The sequence below is a fragment of the Dipodomys merriami genome, unplaced genomic scaffold, assembly GCF_024711535.1.
Source record: "Dipodomys merriami isolate MVZ:Mamm:240054 unplaced genomic scaffold, mDipMer1.0.p SCAF_13, whole genome shotgun sequence".
Classification (NCBI taxonomy): domain Eukaryota; kingdom Metazoa; phylum Chordata; class Mammalia; order Rodentia; family Heteromyidae; genus Dipodomys; species Dipodomys merriami.
The window spans coordinates 16,549,357-16,572,231 of NW_027202604.1; the positions used below are offsets into that span (position 1 = coordinate 16,549,357).

General features: G+C 38.4%; 1 protein-coding gene and 1 pseudogene across 1 annotated transcript; one reads left to right on the forward strand and one right to left on the reverse strand.

Moving 5' to 3' along the window:
• Positions 1 to 957: 957 nt before the first annotated feature.
• Positions 958 to 21,718, reverse strand: Arf4 (ARF GTPase 4). The gene is made up of 6 exons (XM_070018743.1): positions 21,352 to 21,718; positions 11,234 to 11,314; positions 10,918 to 11,027; positions 8,493 to 8,564; positions 4,926 to 5,051; positions 958 to 1,896 (listed from the first exon to the last, which is right to left on the reverse strand). Exons 1-6 carry the CDS (start codon positions 21,416 to 21,418, stop codon positions 1,810 to 1,812), a joined length of 543 nt encoding a protein of 180 aa, XP_069874844.1. The 5' UTR covers positions 21,419 to 21,718; the 3' UTR covers positions 958 to 1,809.
• Positions 13,148 to 13,261, forward strand: LOC138824918 (U6atac minor spliceosomal RNA; annotated as a pseudogene).
• Positions 21,719 to 22,875: the final 1,157 nt, after the last annotated feature.

The window sequence follows — 22,875 nt, forward strand, 5'->3', positions numbered from 1 at the left end:
CAGTGTCAAGTATTTAATAAGATTATTGAACAGTAAACCAGGACAATGACAATGATTTCTGTCTACAATACAGGATATTCTAGAATCATCTCATAACCCAACCCAAGCATTTTTCTGAAGCATTTGATCATTTATCTTTGAACATAGTAAAACTTCTCCATTGAGAAGTTTAATTTTAATACTATGAGGCTAGAAGAAAAGTAATTTTGAGAAGTGGTAACATCCACCAGGTTACCAAGATAATGCTTTTTAAAAAACTTTAAAAATAAAAGGCTATCTTGCAAATCTTTCCTAATCCCTGTAGTAAATCTCCAATTAGTCATCTCCAACCACCCAAAAACTGGAAGTGGAGCTGTCTCAAGTGGCAGAGCACTAGCCTTGAGTAAAACCAGCTTAGGGACAGCAATCAAGCTCAGTTCAAACCCAGGACAGGTACCCCCCCCACCAAAAAAAAAAAAATATATATATATATATATAACAGAAAAAAAGGTAAGGATTACAATAACTAAAACCCAACTAGAATATAGACAAAAATTCAAATTTATCAAGTGGAGTCCTTAGTGACTTGAGATGTGGTTAATGGAGTGTACTTTTATTGACTTAACAGAATTAGCCACATTCAGCTTTCTATTGGAATTCTAAAATTTGAGAAGTTAAAAAGTACTAGGAGATTTTGATCTTCTTTGTAGTAAAGTAAGATCCCTTAACAGTCTATATATTCTACCATATAAATAGCACTTTGAGAAAAAAATGTTTAGTTTTAGCTATGAAACAAACATTGCTTTGGAATGCTGCAACCCAGCCTTATGATAACCTATGATATAATGTATTCTCATCTTAATCAGCAACCTGGGATTTGTAGTATGGGCCACAGTATATACAATGATGCAAATCAACGTTGTTATGTAAGAAAATCCATTTCAAATATCATCAAAGCTCAAAAAGAACACACAATGATGTATTTTATCATTTTATTAGGAATAATTCCAAATGGGTTATGAAGAAAATTTATTCATTGAGTTTGATGAAATTTCCAAAAACTCTTAATGAAGATATATTCACCAAAAAACAATAAAACATCAGCAGAACTACCATATACTGGGCAAAGAGTCAGGCTGATACCAAAAGCAACATGCAACATAAAAAAGATAACAATATAAAGGAAGACAATCTGCTGACTGTTAAAAAACATCTAATATGAACTCTTTGCAACCAGCACAGAATTAACTATCAAATCCAAGCCACATCAAAGTAAGCTTGGCTGACAAGAGGCCAGAAGTCAATAATAGGGAGAAAAAAACTTCCTCAGTGCAAGACTGAATAGTGTTTTGGAGTAGTTCCCTGGATGGTACAAGCAGTATTAAAAAACCTTTTTTGGCAAGGGATAGAAATAAATACAAATGGAATGCTACATTTTTAAATCAGCAGACTGCCCTAGGAATGATAAAGATACTGGTAGAGTAGCAAGGGGATAACTTTAAAACATTATTTGTGGTAGGTTCAAAAAACAGATTTAATTTAAAGGTGTCACATTAGCTATGTCCAGGCATTTAGGCATAAGGGAAGTAAAATTAAAAAGATACTATTTTTTTCCCCAAGGAGAATTTCTTTTAAAACCAAGCATATTGCTGAAGAGCAATACCATACTTGGTAGACAATAATTGGCAACAAAACAAGTTTTAAAGGCTGTAATAGTGTGCCCAAACCAGTCTCAGATACTGTTTAATAACCAAGATGCAAACTAATTTTGTTGTAACAAGCCTAGACCAATTCTATCAAATATGTCCTTGGTTAGATATCCAGTTTCATTTAACGTTTTGAAAGCTCATTTGACAGCCAGTCAAGTCCCTCATACAGACCGGTTCCTTGGGTAGCACAAGTGGCTTGGACATACCACTGTGAAAAAAAGGACAAGAAAATACTTGGTTAGTAAGATAATACATTACCACAAGTTTAAACTTCCTGGATAAAAACTTAAATATTTCTCCATAAATGCCCAAAGTAACTATGAAGCCACTTGAATAAATGTGAAGAGATAAGCTAATTTATTACATCTCACAAAGCTGATTTTATATTTAGTGGACTCAGTAACTATAAAGATTACTCAACATGGGGCTGGGTAGGTGGCTCAGCTCTTGCCTTGAATGCCTGAGGCCCTGGGTTCAATTCCTCAGCACCACATAAACAAAAAGAAAAAAGCCGGAAGTGGCACTGTGGGTCAAGGGGTAGAGCACTAGCCTTGAGCTAAAGAACTGAGGGACAGCGCCGAGGCCCAGAGTTCAGACCCCATGACCGGACCAAAAAAAAAAAAAACTCACTCAACATGGGGCTGGGAAGGTGGCTCAGTGATAGAGCGCTTGCCTTGTATGCCTGAGGCCCTGGGTTCGACTCCTCAGTACCACATTAAGCAAAAAGAAAAAAGCCGGAAGTGGCACTGTGGCTCAAGTGGTAGAGCGTTAACTTTGAGCTGAAGAGCTGAGGGACAGCGCCCAGGCCCAGAGTTCAGGCCCCATGACTGGACCCCCCCCAAAAAAATTAAAGATCACTCAACGTTCTCAACATTATCAACCCTTTGACAATTTTCTAATACCTGCTGGTTCTCATAAACCCCTCAATGTATTCAAACCCCTTAATGTATATCCACCTGTTCATTTGAGTTGGTCAACTTGCCACCATTTAATCTAAGAAGAGTCAAGGGGAAATCCCTAATTGGCTACCCTCCTGGGTTCTTACAATCCTCTTGTTCCCCATAAAACTAAGTGGAAAAGTCTATTTTTCTTTCTCAGTGCTGGAGATTGCACCAAAAAGCTCACACATGCTGGCGAGCAATCTTATCACTGAGCCACATTTTCACCTGAGAAAAAGCAAAAAGATGTTCTGAACTTTTCAGAAAGGTTATGAAACAGAAGGGTTTGCCTGGATTTTAGGGTTAAACTTTTCAGATAATTTCACTAACTTTGCTTTTTCAGATAATTTCACTAACTTTGCTCTCACATTCTAAAGTGTAATATTTTTTACATGGCAATTAATCTTATCTCTAAGTAAACTGTATAAGAAGTAAGAAATTTAAAGTTATTTAAAAAAAGAAAAGCAATAAAAAAAAGCAATTTAGTTCTCTTTTTTAATTGGCCAGGGTTGTTTGCTTGTTTTTGCACTAGTACTGAGGCTTAACCTCAGGACCTAGGTGCTGTCCCTTAGCTTTTTGTTTTCTTTTGTTTTCCCAGTCCTGGCACTTGAATTCAGGGCCTGGGCACTGTCCCTGAGCCTCTCTATGCTCAAGGCTAGTGCTCTACCACATGAGCCACAGCACCACTTTGGACTTTTTCTGTGTATATGGTACTGAGGAATCGAATCCAGGGCTTCACGCAAGCTAGGCAAGCAATCTACCAGTAAGCCACATTCCTAACCCCTGTCCCTTAGTTTTTTTGTGCAAGACTAGCATTCTAGCCACAACTCCATTTCCAGCTTTGAGGTGGTTAATTAGAGCAAAGAGTCACGTGTACTTTACTGCCCAGACTGGCTTAAACCTTGATCCACGTATCTCAGCCTCTGAGTAGTTAGGATTACAGGTGTGAGCCACCAGAACCAGTTTTGTTTTGCCTTAGATTAGAAACCTTAATGTTGCAAAGCTGTTAAATAGATATATAATACTGCTAATTATTATTTGAACACCTAACATCCCAATAACCAAGAAGGCAAGGAAAGTCATAAGCTCACATTGAAAACTTAATAAACAGTGAATATGATCAAAGTACTTCATACCATGTATGAAAATAAAACCTGTTAAAAATTATTCTTAAACGTTCTGAGGAAGATAACAAACAGTAATTGGAAGGGGGGGTAAATTTGATCAAAGGACATTATATGCATGAATGGAAATAACACAATGAAACTCCTTTGTATAATATGCATCAATTAAAAAGAGAAAAACCATAGTTTATCTTGTTCAGATCACCCTGGAACATCTCCAGTAGGCTATACAAAATAGTATTTGCTTGTTGACAAGTTAATGCAAAACTATTATAAAGCATAGTATTATTGGCTTCTGATACCTTCTTCATGTATGAATAATTGCCATATTTTGCTAATTCTACAATCACTGAAATATATGTAGAAAATATTTATTATAATTCTATATTCAAAATACCTTCAAATCATAATATTAACTTTAGAGATCCTTCCACAGCTTTTCATATCAAAACAAGCAAACAAACAGTATTAAATGGTATTATTTGGAATATAACTGCTAAATACTGAACCTGTCACAGAAAACAAAATTACACAATACTTTCTATAAAGCTATTTAAAAGGTACAAAATTAACATTAAAAGTATCAGTAATTTTTACATGCTTCCCACATCTTTACAATACAAAAGACAAAAATCAATAAAATATAGGTGGGAGGTCCAGGGAGGGCTGTAGATGAAGAGAGAGAATGCAGTCATAATATTCAATGCATATCCTATGAAATTAAGAAAACTGAGGGGAAGGATTAGGTTAGGAGGGATGAGGATGATGATAATGATAAAAGGGGTGACATCATTCAAGATACAATGTACTTATAAACTGATTTGTTGAATGGTAATTCCTTTGTACAACTACTTAACAATAATAAAAATATAATTTTTAAAAAGATGCATTGTACATATATAATATACATAAACACACATACCCCTTTGGATCCTTAAAAGTACATATCAAAAGAAGGAATCAATTTAAAGCAAAACTTAACACTGTTTAATAAGCTTTGAAGTAAATCCTGAAAGGACTGATTTTTGTGTAAGCAAGAGAAAATATTTATTACCATATCTTTTTATAAATGATATACTCATTATTTATTAAAATTAATTATGTTTAAACTGATTATTAGTTTAAAAAATTACACAAATAATTCTAACAGGTTAGTATCAACCTTTAATACTTACTGTTCTGTTACGAAGAGACTGAAGACCTAATTTATCTGTCATTTCACTGATGGCCATAGCATTTGGTAAATCCTGTTTGTTGGCAAAAAGCAGCAGGACTGCATCTTGCAGCTCATCTTCCAAAAGCTAGAAATAAAAGGTTAAAATATTAGCAAATACCAAATTGACAGTAACTAACTACTTAAAACACTCTCTTCCTATTATTTAACATTAAATAAACATCAACCAAAAAAAAAATTTTTGGGGGGGTCCAGTGGGGCCTGAACTCTGGGCCTGGGTGCTGTCCCTCAGCTCTTCAGCTCAAGGCTAGCGCTCTACCACCTGAGCCACAGTGCCACTTCTGGCTTTTTTTCCCCCTGCTTATGTGGTGCTGAAGAATCGAACCCAGGGCCTCATGCATGCAAGGCAAGCGCTCTACTACTGAGCCACCTTCCCAGCCCATCAAACAAAATTTTGTAAGTAAATTTCATGTCCTTTTTTACAACTTAAATGCTCATATCCTTCAGTTTTAAAATTCAGAGCAATTAATAAGATGCCTTCAAGAAAAGCAAAACTGTCTCTTGGTTGGTGTTTATATTTTGCTTTTTAATTTCTTGAGACAGGAACAGCCTCAAAATACCATTTCTCCTGCTAGTGTAAGGATTACACTTTACCCAACGGCAAAACTATATTTTCAAGCTAATTTTCCTGCCCCCCATTGAGATACTTTACTCATTTGTCCTTCCTCCAACGTCAGGTCCAATACAAATTGGAATAAAGTGTTTTAGGTCTGATTTTATGATGGTTAGTATCCAAAGTATTTAAATTATTGCTTTCTGGACTTTCATCCATTCCAGTCAGCTGGACTTCATAATGAGATAAATACTAAAGTTACTAAGACATTAGTAATTCAGTCCAATAGATACAGTCCATTAGATAAAAGCTGGAAGGAATAACTGATACATGATCCAACATAGATGAACTTTGAAAGGTTATAAGAAAAAAATGCTAGTCACAAAAGATTGCATATTCTGATTGCATTCCTATAAAATCAAGATTAAATTATTTTAGTGAGACAAGTACTAGGTTAAAGGTCAGTGGTGTGTAGAATGGAGGAATGACTGCTAATAGTTCCAAGATTTTGGGGGGGGGGAATGAAAATTTTAATATTAAATTGTGGTGATGACTATAAAACTTTTGTTTACTAAAAACTAATGAACTGCACATTTTCAATGAGTGATATTTATGGTATAATTTTGAATATCTCAAAATACAAAAAAATAGGAGTTGGCAATACTTTACTCAATGGGCAAAACTACCAGTGACTTGGTAACACACACAATAGCAAAATTTTTTTGTGTGCCTCTAGTCATAGAAACAATGAATAAGTAGTGTGATTTCATGTTAGCAAACGTTTCATGGCCACAACTTTGAAACCATAGTTTCCTAAACCACTTTTTCACTTCAAAAAAACATTTTTATTTGGTCAGTCATGGAGCTTGAAATCTGGGCCTGGGCACTGACCTTGAGCTTTTGCTCAAGGTAGTGTTCTACCACTTTGAGCCAAAGCTCCACTTCCAGTTTTCTGGTGGTTAAATGGAGATAAGAGTCTCACAGACTTTCTGGCCTGGGCTGGCTTTGAACCTTGATTCTCAGATCTCAGCCTTCTGAGTAGCCAGGATTATAGGCATGAACCATCAGCACCAGGCTATCACTACTTCAAAAGTTTTAAGAATATGAATACAGGGCTGGGAAGGTGGCTCAGTGGTAGAGTGCTAGCCTAGCATGCATAAGGCCCTGGGTTCGATTCCTCAGCACCACATAAGCAGAAAAACACGGAAGTGGCACTGTGGCTTAAGTGGTAGAGCACTAGCTTTGAGCTAAAGAGCTGAGGGACAGTGCCCAGGCCCAGAGTTCAGGCCCCACCACCAACAAAAAAAAAAAAAAGAATATGAATACATAAAAAATGGTAATTCAATATGACAAGGCTAAAGTGCCACAGTTGATGAAATCATCACTACTTTCTGACAGAATTATTTGCTATTACAAAACACGTTCTAAGTGATTATAAGCACAGCATTAAGAAAATTGAACCCTAGGCCTTGGGAACCATCTTTGAACTAGGATTACCAGGTAAAAAAATACTATAAATTTTCTATTTGTGGGCTGGGAAGGTGGCTCAGTGGTAGAGTGCTTGCCTTGCATGCATGAGGCCCTGGGTTCGATTCCTCAACACCACATAAGCAGAAAAAAAAAAGCTGGAAGTGGTGCTGTGGCTCAAGTGGTAGAGCACTAGCCTTGAGCTGAAGAGCTGAGAGACAGCGCCCAGGCCCAGAGTTCAGGCACCATGACTGGCAAAAAAAAAACAAAAACAAAAAAAACATTCTATTTGTAAAATATAAATAAGGGACTAGACTATATCAGACTACCTTAATCAGAGATACATAACAAAATTACTCGGGGAACAGTCTAAAAAGACGGGATTGGTTTATTCTGGACTTACTCTGTATAATGTCTTTTAAAAGCTCTATATTAAAGAGGCTGATGTGTTGCTAAGCAGATATGAGTGGTAAATCATATGTTTATCAAGCTCCAGCTCTGACACCAATTAAATAAATAGAAGACTTATGTACATTCTTTTTTTTGTCAGTCGTGGGGCTTCTTATGTACATTCTTAAGAACCCATGAATATTGGACTGGGAATATGGGTTAGCAGAAGAGTGCTTCCCTAGCATGCATGAAGAACTGGGTTCAATTCCTCAGTACCACATAAACAGAAAAGGCAAATTGGCATTGTAGCTCAACTAGTAGAGTAATAGCTTTAAGCAAAAGAAGCTCTGAGACAGTGCCCAGGCACTGAGCTCAAGCCCCAGGACTGGCAAAAAAAAAAGAAAAAAAAAAAATCCATGAATGAAATAGCTTCTTCCCCTGAAAATATTTATCAACTACTATCCTCCACCATTATTATTGAGAAAAACAATCGTTTTTTCCTCTTTTGATATACTGGAGTTAGCAAGCCACATGCTTGCTAACAGGGTGCACAACCATTGAGCCACACCTCCAGCCTTTTTTTGCAGATTATTTTTGAAACAGAATATCACTTCTGCCCAGGAACATTCTTTTTTTTTTTTTTTTTTTTTGGGGGGGGGGTCGGTTCGTGGGGCCTGAACTCTGGGCCTGGGCACTGTCCCTCAGCTCTTCAGCTCAAGGCTAGCACTCTACCACTTGAGCCACAGTGCCACTTCTGGCTTTTTTCTTATGTGGTGCTGAGGAATTGAACTCAGGGCCTCGAGCATACAAGGCAAGTGCTCTACCACTGAGCCACCTTCCCAGCCCCTGCCCAGGAACATTCTTGGCCAAGATCCTCCTATGCCCATTTCTCATAAGGCAAGATGATAGGCTTGAGCCAATATATCGCGCTACTACTGGTTGCGAAGTGGTCTCAAACTTTTTTGCATGGGCTGGGCTGGAACTAGGCTCCTCCCCTAAATCATCCTCCAAAATAGCTAAGGATTTCAAGTATGAGCCACTGGTACCTAGCTTAGAAAAACACATCTTGAAAATAATAAGTTTAAAATATATACTTACCATTTTTTGCAACACATCTGCTCCTTCCTGAATTCTTTCACGATCATTGCTGTCTACCACAAAAATAAGACCCTAAGGAAAAGTTTTTTCAATAAATTATAAGTTAAAATTAAAGGACACAATAAATATGAAATATACTAATGGTATATAGTATCAAAGAAAGGCATTGGGTAGAAAACGTCTCTTTAAAGTCAAAATGACGATTATTTAAAACTGATTTGAGCACTGTGTGATTTTAAGTGTTTCAAATCTAAAAAAAAAAAAAAAAACAAATCTCATTCATTACTTTTCTCCATTATACTAAGAATGATAATTTTTCCCTTTTCTTATCTCTACTGTATTTAAGTATAGATAAATTTAAGTAGCAAAACAGCTACTAAGTGAAGACAAAAGAAAAAAATCAACAAGCTATCCTAAAGTATCATGAACTATGTAATTCATTCAGGAAAAGATACAAAGTGTAAAAACAACTACAGGGCTTTATGAACACCAATAGTTTCATATATATTATTATGGAAGAAAACCAGCCTTACTTCAGAATGTTGCTGCCAGTTCTGTAATCAGAAAAACCAAGTGATTTTCCTAAGCAAAGTATCTCAAGGTTCACTTGATCAAATAAAAAAATTCTTAACAAAAAGTAGCAACTTTAACAATATTAACAAATATTAGAATGCTCAACTACAAGAGATGGAACAAGGAGACAGTAGGTGAATTAAGTCTTTTCTGAAAATCTTTCAAATGGAACAGTGTAAAACTCTCAACCAGAAAACCAACAACAGATTAAAGATTAACATATTTTATTAAAATTTATTTTTATACTAAAGAAATTTATTAAATAGCATTTTTCATACCTAAGACCTACTATTAAACACTTAACAAATTGTTTTGTGCTTTTGTTTATAATCCAGAAAGGTGGGCATATTAGAGATAAGAGTATTGGTTAGATACTGCCTACCCATAATAACTGAGGAATTTTTTGCACTAGTCTCTATTTTCATAATAAAGATTTTTTTAGTAGAAACTCATATATCAAAATCTCTTTTCTAATGAAGCAATGTTAATGGACATAAACATTCTCATTTTAAATATATTTAACTTTAACCAGACATTCAACTAGTGTATTCACTGTCACCTGGTGACAAATGTACTTCTATTATACTCAAAATCTGAAGTACTGGAGAACAAGTAGAACATTGAAAACCTCAAATACATCAAGAGTTTAGTAAGCTGCTGACTTTAATAGTAAACAAAAACTGACAAGTAATCTCTGGTGTGGTAGAAAAAGACACCAGAATTGAGGCCAGGTAACCCAGAAAAAACACGCCTTTCCCAAATTCATTACAAGCTTCAGTTTCCTCAGAAACAGTTGACCAACAATTGTTCTCAACAGGAAGTAATTTTGCCCAAACAAGTAGGTTGGGAATAACAGCTATTGGTATCTGGTAACAATGGATGAGGATGATGTAAAACAAAACAGCCCACAATACAAGAGAGGCCTCCCCAAAGCCTAACAATAATAGGGTTGCTATTGTAAGATCCCGGTATCAGCTCCATCAGAGAACTTGCTGGAGTACAGACTCTCAGGCCTTAGCCATGCCCAACTGAATCAAGCTCTATTTTTAATAAATGCCCAAGTCATACATATACACACTGAAGTGTGAGAAACACTATGGTATTTGACTTTACATGCCCAGAGTTTCTGATTCACATGGTCTTTGGCTATGCTTGGGGGTATGGGATTTTTGAAGTTCCCCATGTAGTTCTAATATACAGCCTAACTAGAGGGCGCCAAATCTGCAGGATCACTAAGGTCTGTTTTATACCCCTATTCTATATACTAGATAATATCTTACAACCATACAGAAATTCACCTTAATGTATTTTCAAATAAAATAAATTTAACTAGGCTAAATCAAGGTCTATCACTATTTTAAATACATTGCAAATGTCTATAGTCAGAAAGTTACATACATCTTACTTTCTACATTACTTTTTACCGGCTAAGCTTTAAACCATGATCCTTCCAAAATATCTACCTCCTGAGTAGGTGGGGCTACAGGTATAACAGATGTGCCCAATTCTTTCTTTTTTTAAAACTAAGTCTTAACACTAGGAAAACACTAGCCTGGAACATATCATCCAAAAGCCTTAGTATTCCTAGTCCAGAGATTCTAGGCATGGGCCAACAAACCCAGTACCACCTAATTAATTCTTTTAGTACCCATCACACTTCATCTTCCAAAATCTTACAAGGATGACTATTCAACTGTTTAGTGATAATGCACTAAATAATATAGGGGAGCAGTGAAAAAATGAGAGCTCATATAATAAACATTAACATCCAAGTCAATGCTAAATATTAATATGAAACGAAGAATAAAATCCATAAAGGAAAATTATAAAAAGCTGTATTACCACTCCTTACCTGGGTATTCTGGAAGTAATGCCTCCAGAGAGGCCTAATTTTATCTTGACCACCAACATCCCATACTGTGAAACAAATGTTCTTATATTCTACTGTTTCTACATTAAAACCTAAAGGAAAACAAAAAAATAAAAATAAAAATGACCATTGTGCATAATAATTCATTGTGAAAATAAACCTTTTTATTATTTTCCTAGAACAGTTTCTTTTTAAGGTTTACTAAGATAATGAACAAGCTTAACAATAATTCAAACTGTCAATTTTTATTAACATCTATTTTTATTATATTTATTTATAAAGGCTGTAAATTTCTTACCAATGGTAGGAATGGTGGTGACTATCTCTCCTAACTTCAGTTTATACAGAATGGTCGTTTTACCAGCAGCATCCAATCCAACTAGAAGAAGATATTATAGAGATTTAAAATTTGGACCAAAGTTTACACAGGAAAAAATTTTGCAGTAATTGATAGTTTTAAACTAAAAGTTGTCTGCCTGCAGCACGAATACAAGTTAAAATGAAATTCTTTCATTTCTGATTCCCCACGGAAATACTTCCTACATGAAGGCTTTTCCATTTTTCTTTCTAGATCTAAACAACATATACTAGTGGAGAAGGAAAAGATTCAGGCTCTAATCTCTAGTGTTGCCACAAATTAGTTCAGTGCCTTGTTTATTCAATTAATGTGTATATGTGCAGTACATGTAAGTATTACAAGCTCCCAGGTCCTTGCTCATGTTAGATACACACTATATACTTGATCTCAGCCAAAGGGCCTCACCCCTAGACCTGAGGAAAAAATGGCCACAAAAACAAAGGATTAGGTTAAATAGCCAAGATCGCTCCCATCTCAAGTTGTACTAAGTCTATGAAATACCACTAATCTTAACACAACAGAAAGTGAATCAGAGAACACTAAAGCAAATGAATCCTACACTTAATTCTCCATTTATTTATATATTTATTCAGTCATTATCTGTAACAGTATGAGGTTTGAATTCAGTGTCTTGCATTTGTGAGGCAAGTGCCTTACCACTTGAGCCACGCCTCCAGTGCTAATCTTCCTTTTATGTACATAGCCAACTGAGTAAATGGTCTTGATGCTAAAGGAAAAATGTAACTATGCCTTATGCATGTTACAATGATAGTAAATTAAAAAAAATACTCTTCCCCTACCTAAAGCCATTTAACATCATCTGTAGAGAAGTAGAAACACAAGTCTAGTTGATGTTTTGTAAAAATGATCCTACCATATTCTTCTCCATTTTAAATGTCTTAATTTTTAAAGTAACTTATTTGAAGCAGAGAAGTATTAGGAAGAAATGTACTTATTTCTGGAGCAAAAAAAAAGATTAGAGCAGGGCAGGTTCTTTATTACAGCCATAGTGAATAACAAATTAAGTACTTTTAATATGACTGTATAATCTACAGAATGCTAGGTCCTTCATAAATGGTGTAACAGCTTCATTGAATTAATCACTTTTTAAAGGATATCACATTTAACTGCTTACATTTAGTTTTATCACTGAGTTTTAGTTTTAGTTTTAGTTTTTTTTAGTTTTCAACTGAGTTTTGTTTTGTTGGTACTGTGGCTTGAACTCAAAGCCTTTCAATTTCTTGCTTAGCATTTTCACTCAAGGCTGGCACTCTACCACTTGAGCCACACTTTCACTTCTGGTTTTCTGCTGGTTAACTGGAAATAAGTGTCACAGACTTTAGTGTTCTGGTTGTCTTCAAATGGTGATCCTTAGATCTCAGCCTCCTTCAACTGAGAATTGACTTAAGCAGACACCCTCTTAAAAGTATGACTTAAGGGCTGGGAAGGTGGCTCAGGGGTAGAGCACTTGCCTTGCACGCATGAGGCCCTGGGTTCGATTCCTCAGCACCACATAAGCAAAAAGAAAAAAAAGCCGGAAGTGGCGCTGTGGCTCAAGTGGTAGAGGGCTAGCCTTGAGCTGAAGAGCTGAGAGGGACAGCGCCCAGGCCCAGAGTTCAGGCCCCACAACTGGACCCAAAAAAAAAAAAAAAAAAGTATGACTTAATACATGAAAGCAATGCTAACAAGCTTTAAAAGGAACTGAGAACACTTATCTAGTTTACATTCCTATGCAAGTAAGTTTATCAGTACAAATGAGAACAGAAAGCTGCAAGAAAGTCAGACTCCTTCACCAATGTAGCAGTCTTTTCTACTTTATATCCTATGAAGGGTGGCTTTAAGATCTCTCTGGAGGTACTGTATGAAAGGTAAAGGTTGGCACTCCTTTTAGTAAAAACAGAAAAGGCCCTCAGACCTGACAGTGCGCAATGCGCAGTACATAACTTAAACTTTTTGTCTTTTTTTTTTCCTGCCAGTCCTGGAGCATAAACTTGGGGCATGAGCGCTGTCCCTGAGTTTCTTTTGCTCAAGTCTAGCACTCAATCACTGGAACCTTAGTTCCACTTCCAGCTTTTTCTGTGCAGTTTATTGGAGATAAGAGTCTCACTGACTTTTCTGCCTGGGCTGGCTTTGAACTGCGATCCTTAGACCTCAGCCTCCTGAGTTGCTAAGATTACAGGCATGAGCCACCAGCAACCTGTTATTATTCCTGTGATTTCAATCAAGCCCTGTTCCCTCTTACTTCTTTATATGAAGATACAGGACTATTCTTTCCAAAACACTATTATAAGCACTAGTCTACTCCAAAGCCCTCATTCATGAGCATAAGAAAAACTGGGTGTAGAGCACCCAGTGGTAGAGCACTTTCCTAGCTAGCATGAGGCCCTGGGTTCAATGATCAATACTCCTAAAAAAGAAAAAGGAAGGAGAGACATTGATCAAGATGCACTGTTTTCATAAACTGCTTTGTTTAATGGCAACCAAGGAACCTACACAACTACTTAAGGATAATAAAATAATTTTTTAAAAGAAGAGAAAAAGGGAAAGCAAAGAAAGCAGTTATAACATCCTGGGTTTGATTCCCCAACACCGCCACAGGAAAAAAAATCAAAAAACATAATTTGAAAAAAATAGACAAATATACTTCGGAGTATGATATCTAGCAAAAATACAGGAAAAAAATGAAGCTGGGTGGGTACTGGCAGCTCACATCTGTAATACTAACCTCTTAGAAAGCTAAGACTTTAAGGACCAAGGTTCAAAAGCAGACTGGGGAGATAAAAGTCTAAAGAGATTATCTCTAATAACCAACAAAAACAAAATGCAGGATGATAGGCATGGCTCAAGTGGTAGAGTGATAAGTGTGAACAGAAAAAAACAATTAAAAGGGCTTTGAAGCCAGGCGCCTGGTGGCTCACACCTGTAATCCTAGCTACTCAAAAGGCTGAGACCTGAGGATCACAGTTCAAAGCCAGCCCAGGCAGTAAAGTCCATGAGACTCTTATCTCCAATTAACCACCAGAAAACTCAGTGGCACTGTGGCTCAAGTGGTAGAGTGAAGAACTCTAGTGGTTGAGCTGAAGAACTCAGGGACAGCGCCCAGGCTCAAAGTTCAAGCCCCACGACCGCCAAAAAAAAAAAAAAAAAAAAAAAATCACGAAAGTGCAAGGCTTTGAATTCAAGTCTGAGTATCAGCAAAAAAATAATTTAAAAATTCAGGAGTCACCAAACACCGGAGGCTCCTACCTGGCAATTCTAACTATTCAGTAGGCTAAGATCTAATAAGGATTGTGGTTCAAAGCCAGTATGGGCAGGAAAGTCCATGAGACTCTTATCCAATTAATCATTTAAAAAGCCAGACATGGAGCTATGGCTCAAGGGGGAGAACACTATATTTGAGCAACCTAGTCCCACTGTTTAAGCCCCACAACAGGCAGAAAAAAAAAAAGGCAGGAGTCTTTTAATTCCCATGGGAACAAGAAACATTTGTCTCTTCCATTTCTCTCTAACTTTGCTATATATCAAAATAAATCACTGTTAAGATGTTCAGAGAAATACCGAAAAGAAAAGGTGATTAGGGCAAAAGAAAAATCACATCTTTCATTCTACAGGGCTACATCTCCTCAGAGTATAAAAACCTATGTTGATTCTGATCAAATTTTTAAGTAAACCAAGTCAGAATGCAAAGTGAGATGCTAATTAGGAAAACAAAACAAACTCACTTGAGTCAGGTTTTCAGATGGCACCAGTCCTCATTGTAGATGATCAAAACATCATACCACCAGTTAAAAACAACATAAATCCAAAAATACTGACAAAGCATGGAAGAAATCCAAGACAAATCATGCTTACATAACTACATGACAGAAAAGAATGTCAGTAATCCATATTTTCTTTAAATAAATTCTATTCCTGCTTGAACAGAACTGAGCTAAATATCAGCCTTTGGATGCATCCTAATAGTTCAATACTCTATTGAAAGAATTTTACCAATTAGATATGTATTTCTTTCATTTACAAAAAATCCAAGTGCATTTCTTTATCAAAATATTGGGCTGGTTACATTTTGTAAAGCATCTTTCTGAAAATTACTGCTTTAGGGTCTCTGTCTTACTTTTTTTTCTGCATTGCTTTAGAGCATATGCACTAGACAAGAGCTCTACCACTGAGCTACCTCTACAGATTTTTCATTTTTTAAAGGAAGCATTTACAAATAATATAACCAGAAATCCCTTTTAAGCATCAACAAATTATTTTATGAATTAAAACTACAAGACCAAGATTCAATGTCTCACGGCCACATAAAAGCTATCTCTGCTAGGTGGCACTGGCTCTTACCTGTAATACTAGCTACTCAAGAGACTGAGTAGCCTCTGAGATCTGAGGCTCAAGGTTCCATGCCAGTCTAGGCTGGAAAGTCTCTAAGAGTCTTTCTTATCTCCAATTAATTACTACCAAAAAGCTATCTATATAACCACCATCACTTAAAACTCACTGTTTAAAACAGTTGGTCTAACAATTTTGTGCCTCTTTATAGTCATTTCTTAAGCATGTATTTCCTTAATGTTGCAATGTTTGGCAATGAGATTTCTTTCTACAATGAAAGACCATACCAATTCTCAACCAGCCCAGATAAGACTAATCTGTACAGTCCAGTGTGTTCTTCCCTCCTACTGAACAAACAAGCCAATGTCTTCAGACATATTGGAATCACTACCTGTTTTCCTTAAGTAGGTCTATACTCTAAGCAAAACCACCTGAATGAATCATCTTTGCAAAAGTGTAAAGAGCATGTCTACCAAACTAATGCAGTGCAGAAAGTGAAGAACCAAATGCAATTACCTCAACCTTGAAAAAGGAAAAAAAAAAAATCTGGAAAAAAAAATTGTTTTCAGATGAGTAAAATGACAGATTTTCCTTTGTTTTTCAGTGCTGGAGGTGGAACTGTAAAGTTCACCCATAGTAGGCAAGTACTCTCCCACTGAGCTATATCCCTTAAAGTTCCTTCAGCATTCAATTTTTCTAAAACAACCTGAAAACATATTTTCTTAATTTCAGCCAGGCACCAACCAGTAGCTAATGTAAAACAATGTAAAACATTACAGCCACATTGGAGAATAGCTTGTTAGATCCTCAAAATGTTAAACAAAATGCCATAAGACCCATTCATTCCATTCCTAAGTATTTATTTTCTCAGTACAATTAAAAACACATGCTCACACAAAACCTTGTTCACAAATGTTCACCATGGGATTATTCATGAGATCCAAAAAGTAGAAAAAAAAAAAAAACACAATCTCCATCAACTGGTGACTGAATAAACAAATGTGCTATTATCCATAAAATGGAATTATTATCCCCCATAAAATAGAATTTAGAAAACATTATACCAAGTAAAAATTCACATATTAAACTATATATTAAATAAAATGTCCAGAATAGACAAACCCACAGAACCAAGTAGATTACTTGCTAAAGGTAACTGCTAAAGAGTTATAAGACTTCTTCTTGACAAAGTTGTAAATATTCTAGAAAACAGTGGTGATTGTCATGTAACTTTGTAAATATATACATAATATACATATGTGTATGTATATAGTACATTTAGGGTACACTTGATGGTATGTAAACTAAGTTTTTCAGGGTTTTTTGGTTGTTGTTTTTTTTTTAAACCAATCTTGGAGCTTCAGCTCAGGGCCAGGGCACTGTCCCTAAGCTTCTTTTGCTCAAGGATAGCATTCTACCACTTGAGCTTTTTCTGTTTATGTGGTACTGAGGAATTGAATCCAGGGCTTCAGGCATACTAGGCAAGCACTCTACCACTAAGCCACATTCCCAGCCCTAAGTTTTTCAGTTTCTTAACTGAAACAAAACAATCCTAAATTTGATGCCTCTCAAGTAGTATTTCTACACTATCTTGCAGATCTTTATCTTGCAGATGCCAGAATTTAAATAAAGATTCCCAATTCGGCCTCTTAAAATGTGGCTTCTAGAGCCAGGTGCTGGTGGCTCCTAGCTAGTCATGAGGCTGAGATCTGACGATCCTGGTTCAAAGCCAGCCCATAAGACACTTATCTCCAATTAACTACCAAAAAACAGGAAGTGGCACTGTGGCTCAAGAGGTAGAGTGCTCACCTTGAGCTGAAGAGCTCAAGGACAACACCAGACCAGGAATTCAAGCCCCACAATCAACAAAATATAAAATAAAATAGCCGGGTGCCAGTGGCTCACACCCGTAATCCTAGCTACTCAGGAGGCTGAGATCTGAGGATTGCAGTTTGAAGCAAGCATGGGGCAGGAAAGGCCATAGGACTCTTACCTCCAATTAACCACAAGAAAACCAGAAGTGGTTCTGTGGCTCAAGTGGTAAGAGAGCTCACCTTGAGCTGAAGAGCTGAGGGACAGTGCCCAGGCCCAGAGTTCAAGCCCCATGACCAACAAAAATAAAGTGTGGCTTCTCTGTATATCACTGATCAAATTCCCATAAAACATTTTACATTTTTTTCTGCAGGCCATACTTATCTTAATATAATTCCTCAGACGTTTGAACACCCAAAATGAAACTGAAGTTAACAGGTTTACATAAAGTAATGAGTTTAGGTTTTGCTTTTATCCAACAGTTTAGGAACATTTCTACTTTTACCAGTGAGTTAATTTGCAGCAAACTATCAATGTCTCTGACAGGCTATCTTGTAGGAATTCAAGAGGATCCATCTAAGTATGGCTAGATCTCTCAGTTTCTAGTGACACAAACTTGATTATTGTGTCTTTTTCATTATTTTCTATATTCATGTAACTAATCAAAGGACTATTTAAGAAAAAAAAAAGTCTGGCAATTATCTTTTCAATAAAATGGTATGAAAACATGCTTGAAGTTTAGAATACCATACTATTATCACAACTACAATTCTAGAGGAAAAACTACTAAAAAGTTGACAATAGGACAAAATAGTGAAATAGTATAATGCAAGTCATTATTACTTTATTCTTTTCACATCTATATTTCACAAAAGGTCCTTTTAGAATCAAGACGAAAACTAGTTAATAAATGGATCTACAAAATATATACTAAGGGAAAAAATAAAACCAGTTAAGCTTGAAATTACCCTTAAAATATTGGCATTTTTAAAGTTGGCAAATAGCAGTTTCTTCTTGAACCTCTCCAGTCCCAAAACCATAGCAATAAGGACAATACAGAGGTTCACTGGTATCAACTAATTTTCAGAAAGCAACACTGTTCAGCTTTACAGGCAAGAGGGTATCATTTGTAACTCTTCCGCAAAACTTATTAGTAGTTTCACAAAGCAGAATTTAAGAATTCACTTGCCAAAAGTATATCTTATCTCAGACTCAGACATGGACCTCATTTAAGATAATCAGAACAGCTATTGTTTTCTAAAGGGCTACATGAGAACTCTTAAGGTGAAAACTGGTTGTCCTTGAATTTAAACTCAGCATCATTCACATGAGTAATTTCCCTTTCTACATAATTACATAATTTCTGTTGATTAATCATTGAAAAGATTTTTAATTTTTAATTTTTTCCTAATTATGATTAACTATCAGTCACATGTAACACTACCTTTTTTAATTACTTTAGGAAAGAAGCTAGTGCAGGAACTAAATTTATTTCTCCATTTTAGCAAACCAGATATATTCGCTAATGCTACCTCTTAATTAATACACTTTAAAATAGTTAAAAGGCCAGAGGTAAAACATCAGAAGTGTATGTACTTGGCACTGGAAATATTCTTAGGGTCAATCCCCAGGACCAAAAAAAGAAAAAGAAAGAAACCCTAAAGTCTGAAAAAAAAATCTATTTATTAAAGAAGACAAAGAATAGATTTTTGTCTTAGTTTTAGAAGAAAACAGAGGCACACTCATGAAATGTGGGGGTGGGAAGATTATTCTGGACTAGTACTGTAGCTCAGAGATGGAGCACTTACCTATATCAATCAGAAGGAATGAAGTCATTCTGTCCTTCTCATAGAGGAAATCTGGGGCAATTCTGACTTATCTTTGTGAAAGAATCATGAATGGATTGTAGCTCCAATACTTGAATGGGGCAGACATTCATCTATAATTTATGCTGTCTTTGATAAGGCCACATTTTTAAAAATTTAATAATTACCAAACTTCAAAATCACTTTTCCCTGTACATGCACACACACACCATGAGGTTTACACTTCCTGAAGGTTAGCAAAGAAGTGAGTTTTGTAACTAGAGTGCATTTAATCAAGGAAAAGTGACTACTTTGAATTAAAGTGATAAATAAGAACAGCAAATCCAAGTAATAAAATATCTGACTTAAAATGAACAAGCACAACTTCTATTTTTACACAAATGGAGAAAGCTATGTATTTGTCCTCATCCATTTTTTTCCCAACCATTGTTAAGGAAGGACAGGGAAGTTTCCCTCACATAGTAAATATAGGAAGATGTTTATAGCATCACACACACACACACGCAGCTTCGCTTTCATCCCCCTTAACGAAGTTTCCCTCACATAGTAAATACAGGAAGATGTTTATAGCATCACACACACACACACACACACACACACACACACACACACACACACACACACACACACACACACACACACACACACACACACACACACACAGCTTCGCTTTCATCCCCCTTAACGATTTTAGCCAATCACAAGAGACTATGACAATAACCATTCATTTACAATAAATCTTAAAAGATTCATATACGTTTCTTGAGGAACACAATCATGTACTGTTTAAACTCTAAGAAACTTGTTGGAAATTCATTTTTCACAGTCCAAAGTCCTCCCATTGACTTAACGTCCTTTTTCAGACTGCAAATTTTTAGCTGCTTAAAGCTTAAATAACAGGACTGCCTGCCCAAAATAACTGTCATCTTTACAGCAGAAATCGGAGAAAACTTTGAGAGATAAAACATTTTGAATCGTCATGAATGTTGTGCATGAATCATGAAATGTAACAAGACCCAAATGTGTATAATCATGCTCTTCTTATACTGTGAAATATTATGGAAGCTTCCTTTTGACGATAGTTAAGTCCAAAAATAAACCCTTTTATCCTCATTCTCTAGAAAACAAGCTAATACACAAGTTTCAATGGTGAAAGTTAAGAGCGGTTCTTTTTTCAGATCCATGCAGCTCAGCGGTGAGGAACAGAATACAGCATTAAAGAGGTGACTTCAAAAAATTTAAAAAAAAAAAAAAGAAGCGACTTCGCCTGAGCTGGCAAAAAGATGAGGGGGCCTTGAAAACAGTTTTTTTAAACCGTTCTACTTTTGGAAAGATTAAACAACTCTAGTTATTATTTGATCATGCTACCCTGAAATTGTTCGGTTCAGGTGCTGAAAATTCTCGGTTTGTAAAACACTCGTTTTCTCAAAGTTTTTAAATGAAACTTTCGGCCAAATGCACAAAAACCTTGCATCGGTCCAACGTATTTCAGAGTTCTTGAAAACGGCTAAAAGCAACGTAGACGTGATCACGTCTTCACGGGACGAGCTCGTAAATAACAAAAGTGAAAACAATGAAGACAAACGCACAGCGAGGCAGTTCAGCAGAAGGAGCACTCGAGGACTCCGGAGTCCGCACAGCTCGGGTGCTGCCTCGCCACGACACAGGCCTGGCCACTTCCTGTCCGGGCGGCCGCTGCTGGCCACGGCCCCGAGCTCACATACCGACGTGGAGGGCACGGAGCGTACACCGGGGGGGGGGGGGGGGGGGGGGCTCGCGTCGCCAGCCTCCCTCCGACCGCCGCCCACACTCGGGCTGAGGCTCGCACCCTCACGGGGGCCTCGCCGGCTCGCCGGCCTTCCACCTCCACCCCAGGTTCCCCGGCCTTCACTCGGGTCAGGGAGGGAAAGCCACGCGCGGAGAAAGGAAGCCCTGCCCGGCGCTCGGGCGGCCGACGGGGCGGTCGCCCACCCCGCGCCCCCATTGTTCCCCCTCCAGGAGCCTCGGCCCCTCCCCCACCGCGGCCGGCGGAGGACAAAAACAGGGGTCCCCCCGCCCCCCGCGCCCTCCTCCGCACCCCAGCCCCTCACTCACCCATCAGAATGCGCATCTGTTTCTTGCCGAACAGGCGGGAGAAGAGGGAGGAGATGGTGAGGCCCATGGCGGTGGTGGCACTTGGCGATGGGCACAAGAAGGGGTCCGGGCGGCCGAGGGCCTTCTCCTTTCACGCTCACGGTAAAAGGAGCGGAAGGGGAGAGAAAGAGCTGCGGAGAAAGCCAGAGGCTGGACCGCTCGCAGGCCGGCGCGTCGAGAACGAAGATCCCGGAGCGGAGTTAGCGGGGCAAGGACCTGCTCGGCGACTGGCGCGGCGGCCCCAGCCCAGGCGTTAAGAGCCTGCTGTGCCACGTCACACGGCGGCCTCGGGACTCGAGCAGAGGCCCGCCCGTTCCAACGCGGACAGATTCGCGTCGACGCCGCCCCACCCCCCTGCGCTTCCGGTGCTGCCAGGGCCTGCGCCTGCGCATACAGGGGATTGGCCGGCTTCGCTGACGTGTATCTCTCGCCGCCGTCACTTCCTGGAGCTGGTGGCGATCTATTGGCGCATGCGTATTGAGAGACGAGCGAATCCCATGATGCCTCGCTTTGTTGCCTTCCATCAAGCTCAAAGCGAGAAGCTTCCGTCGAGTTAGAGGCGTTGAGGGCCCGTCGTCCCTACTTCCGGGATGGCGAAAGGTCCCTGATGGGTTGGGTCGTGGACACGTCGGTCCTTCTCCCCTCTGAGTCTACGGTCGTAGTGCTGCGCCGCCGCCCGGAGGAAGGCGTTGTGGGTTCGAGGCCTTCCTTCCGCGATGGCGAGGAGCGCCTGGGGGGTCGCTGGCGAGCTGCTATCATTGCTGCGTCCGCCGGGGCTTTTCCGATCCCGACCCTGGGAAGACGCAGGTTCACCGCCCGTGACCGGACCTTCCCCTTACGGAGAGGTGAAGTTGGGCTCTGCCTTCCGGGAAGATGGGTGGTTAAGACAGACCTGTCTGCGCCTTGTGAAGATGCCAAGCCCCCAGGCCCGAAACAAGTCATCCCTAGTTCCGTGTCGAGACGGGAGTCCGTGTCTTTTCCGTCGACCGTGCTGCATTCTCCCTGCCGGGGCTGAGGAGCAAGCACGCGGTCTCCACGGCCCACCCCTTGAGGTCTTCAGACAGGCTGGCCTCGAACCTGAAGGCGAGACCTCGGACTTGTGAGGTCACGACCCCAGTCTTTCTGCTTCCAATTTTTTGAGTAGGCGCTTGTGGGGCTTTAGATGGATCTTCATCCTCCTATCCCCATCTCCTGAGTAGCTGCAATTACAGAAGTATTCCCACCCACCAAGCCATGTAGGCTGGATTGCTTTTTTTTTTAATAGTTGTACATGCAGTGTGCTTTTTAACGAGTCTGTTTATGTATGCTCGCCATAACCATTATTCCTGAAAAGTTTGCTTCTCTTGTATCTTTTAGTCTTTATATAAAGAAGAAAAAAAGCCTCCTCCCTTTAAAAATGCTATGATCGCTGTGCACCCAGGGCTTATGTCTCTAATCCTAACTACTGGGTAGACTAAGTTCTGAAGAATCTGGTTGGAAGCCAGC

Coding starts and splice junctions, on each gene's coding strand:
- Arf4 (XM_070018743.1), bottom strand. CDS start 21,418: ATGGGCCTCACCATCTCCTCCCTCTTCTCCCGCCTGTTCGGCAAGAAA. Junction 11,315..21,351: donor ACAGATGCGCATTCTGATGG/GTGAGTGAGGGG, acceptor ATCTTCTTCTAG/TTGGATTGGATGCTGCTGGT. Junction 8,565..10,917: donor ATTACTTCCAGAATACCCAG/GTAAGGAGTGGT, acceptor ACTTTTCCTTAG/GGTCTTATTTTTGTGGTAGA.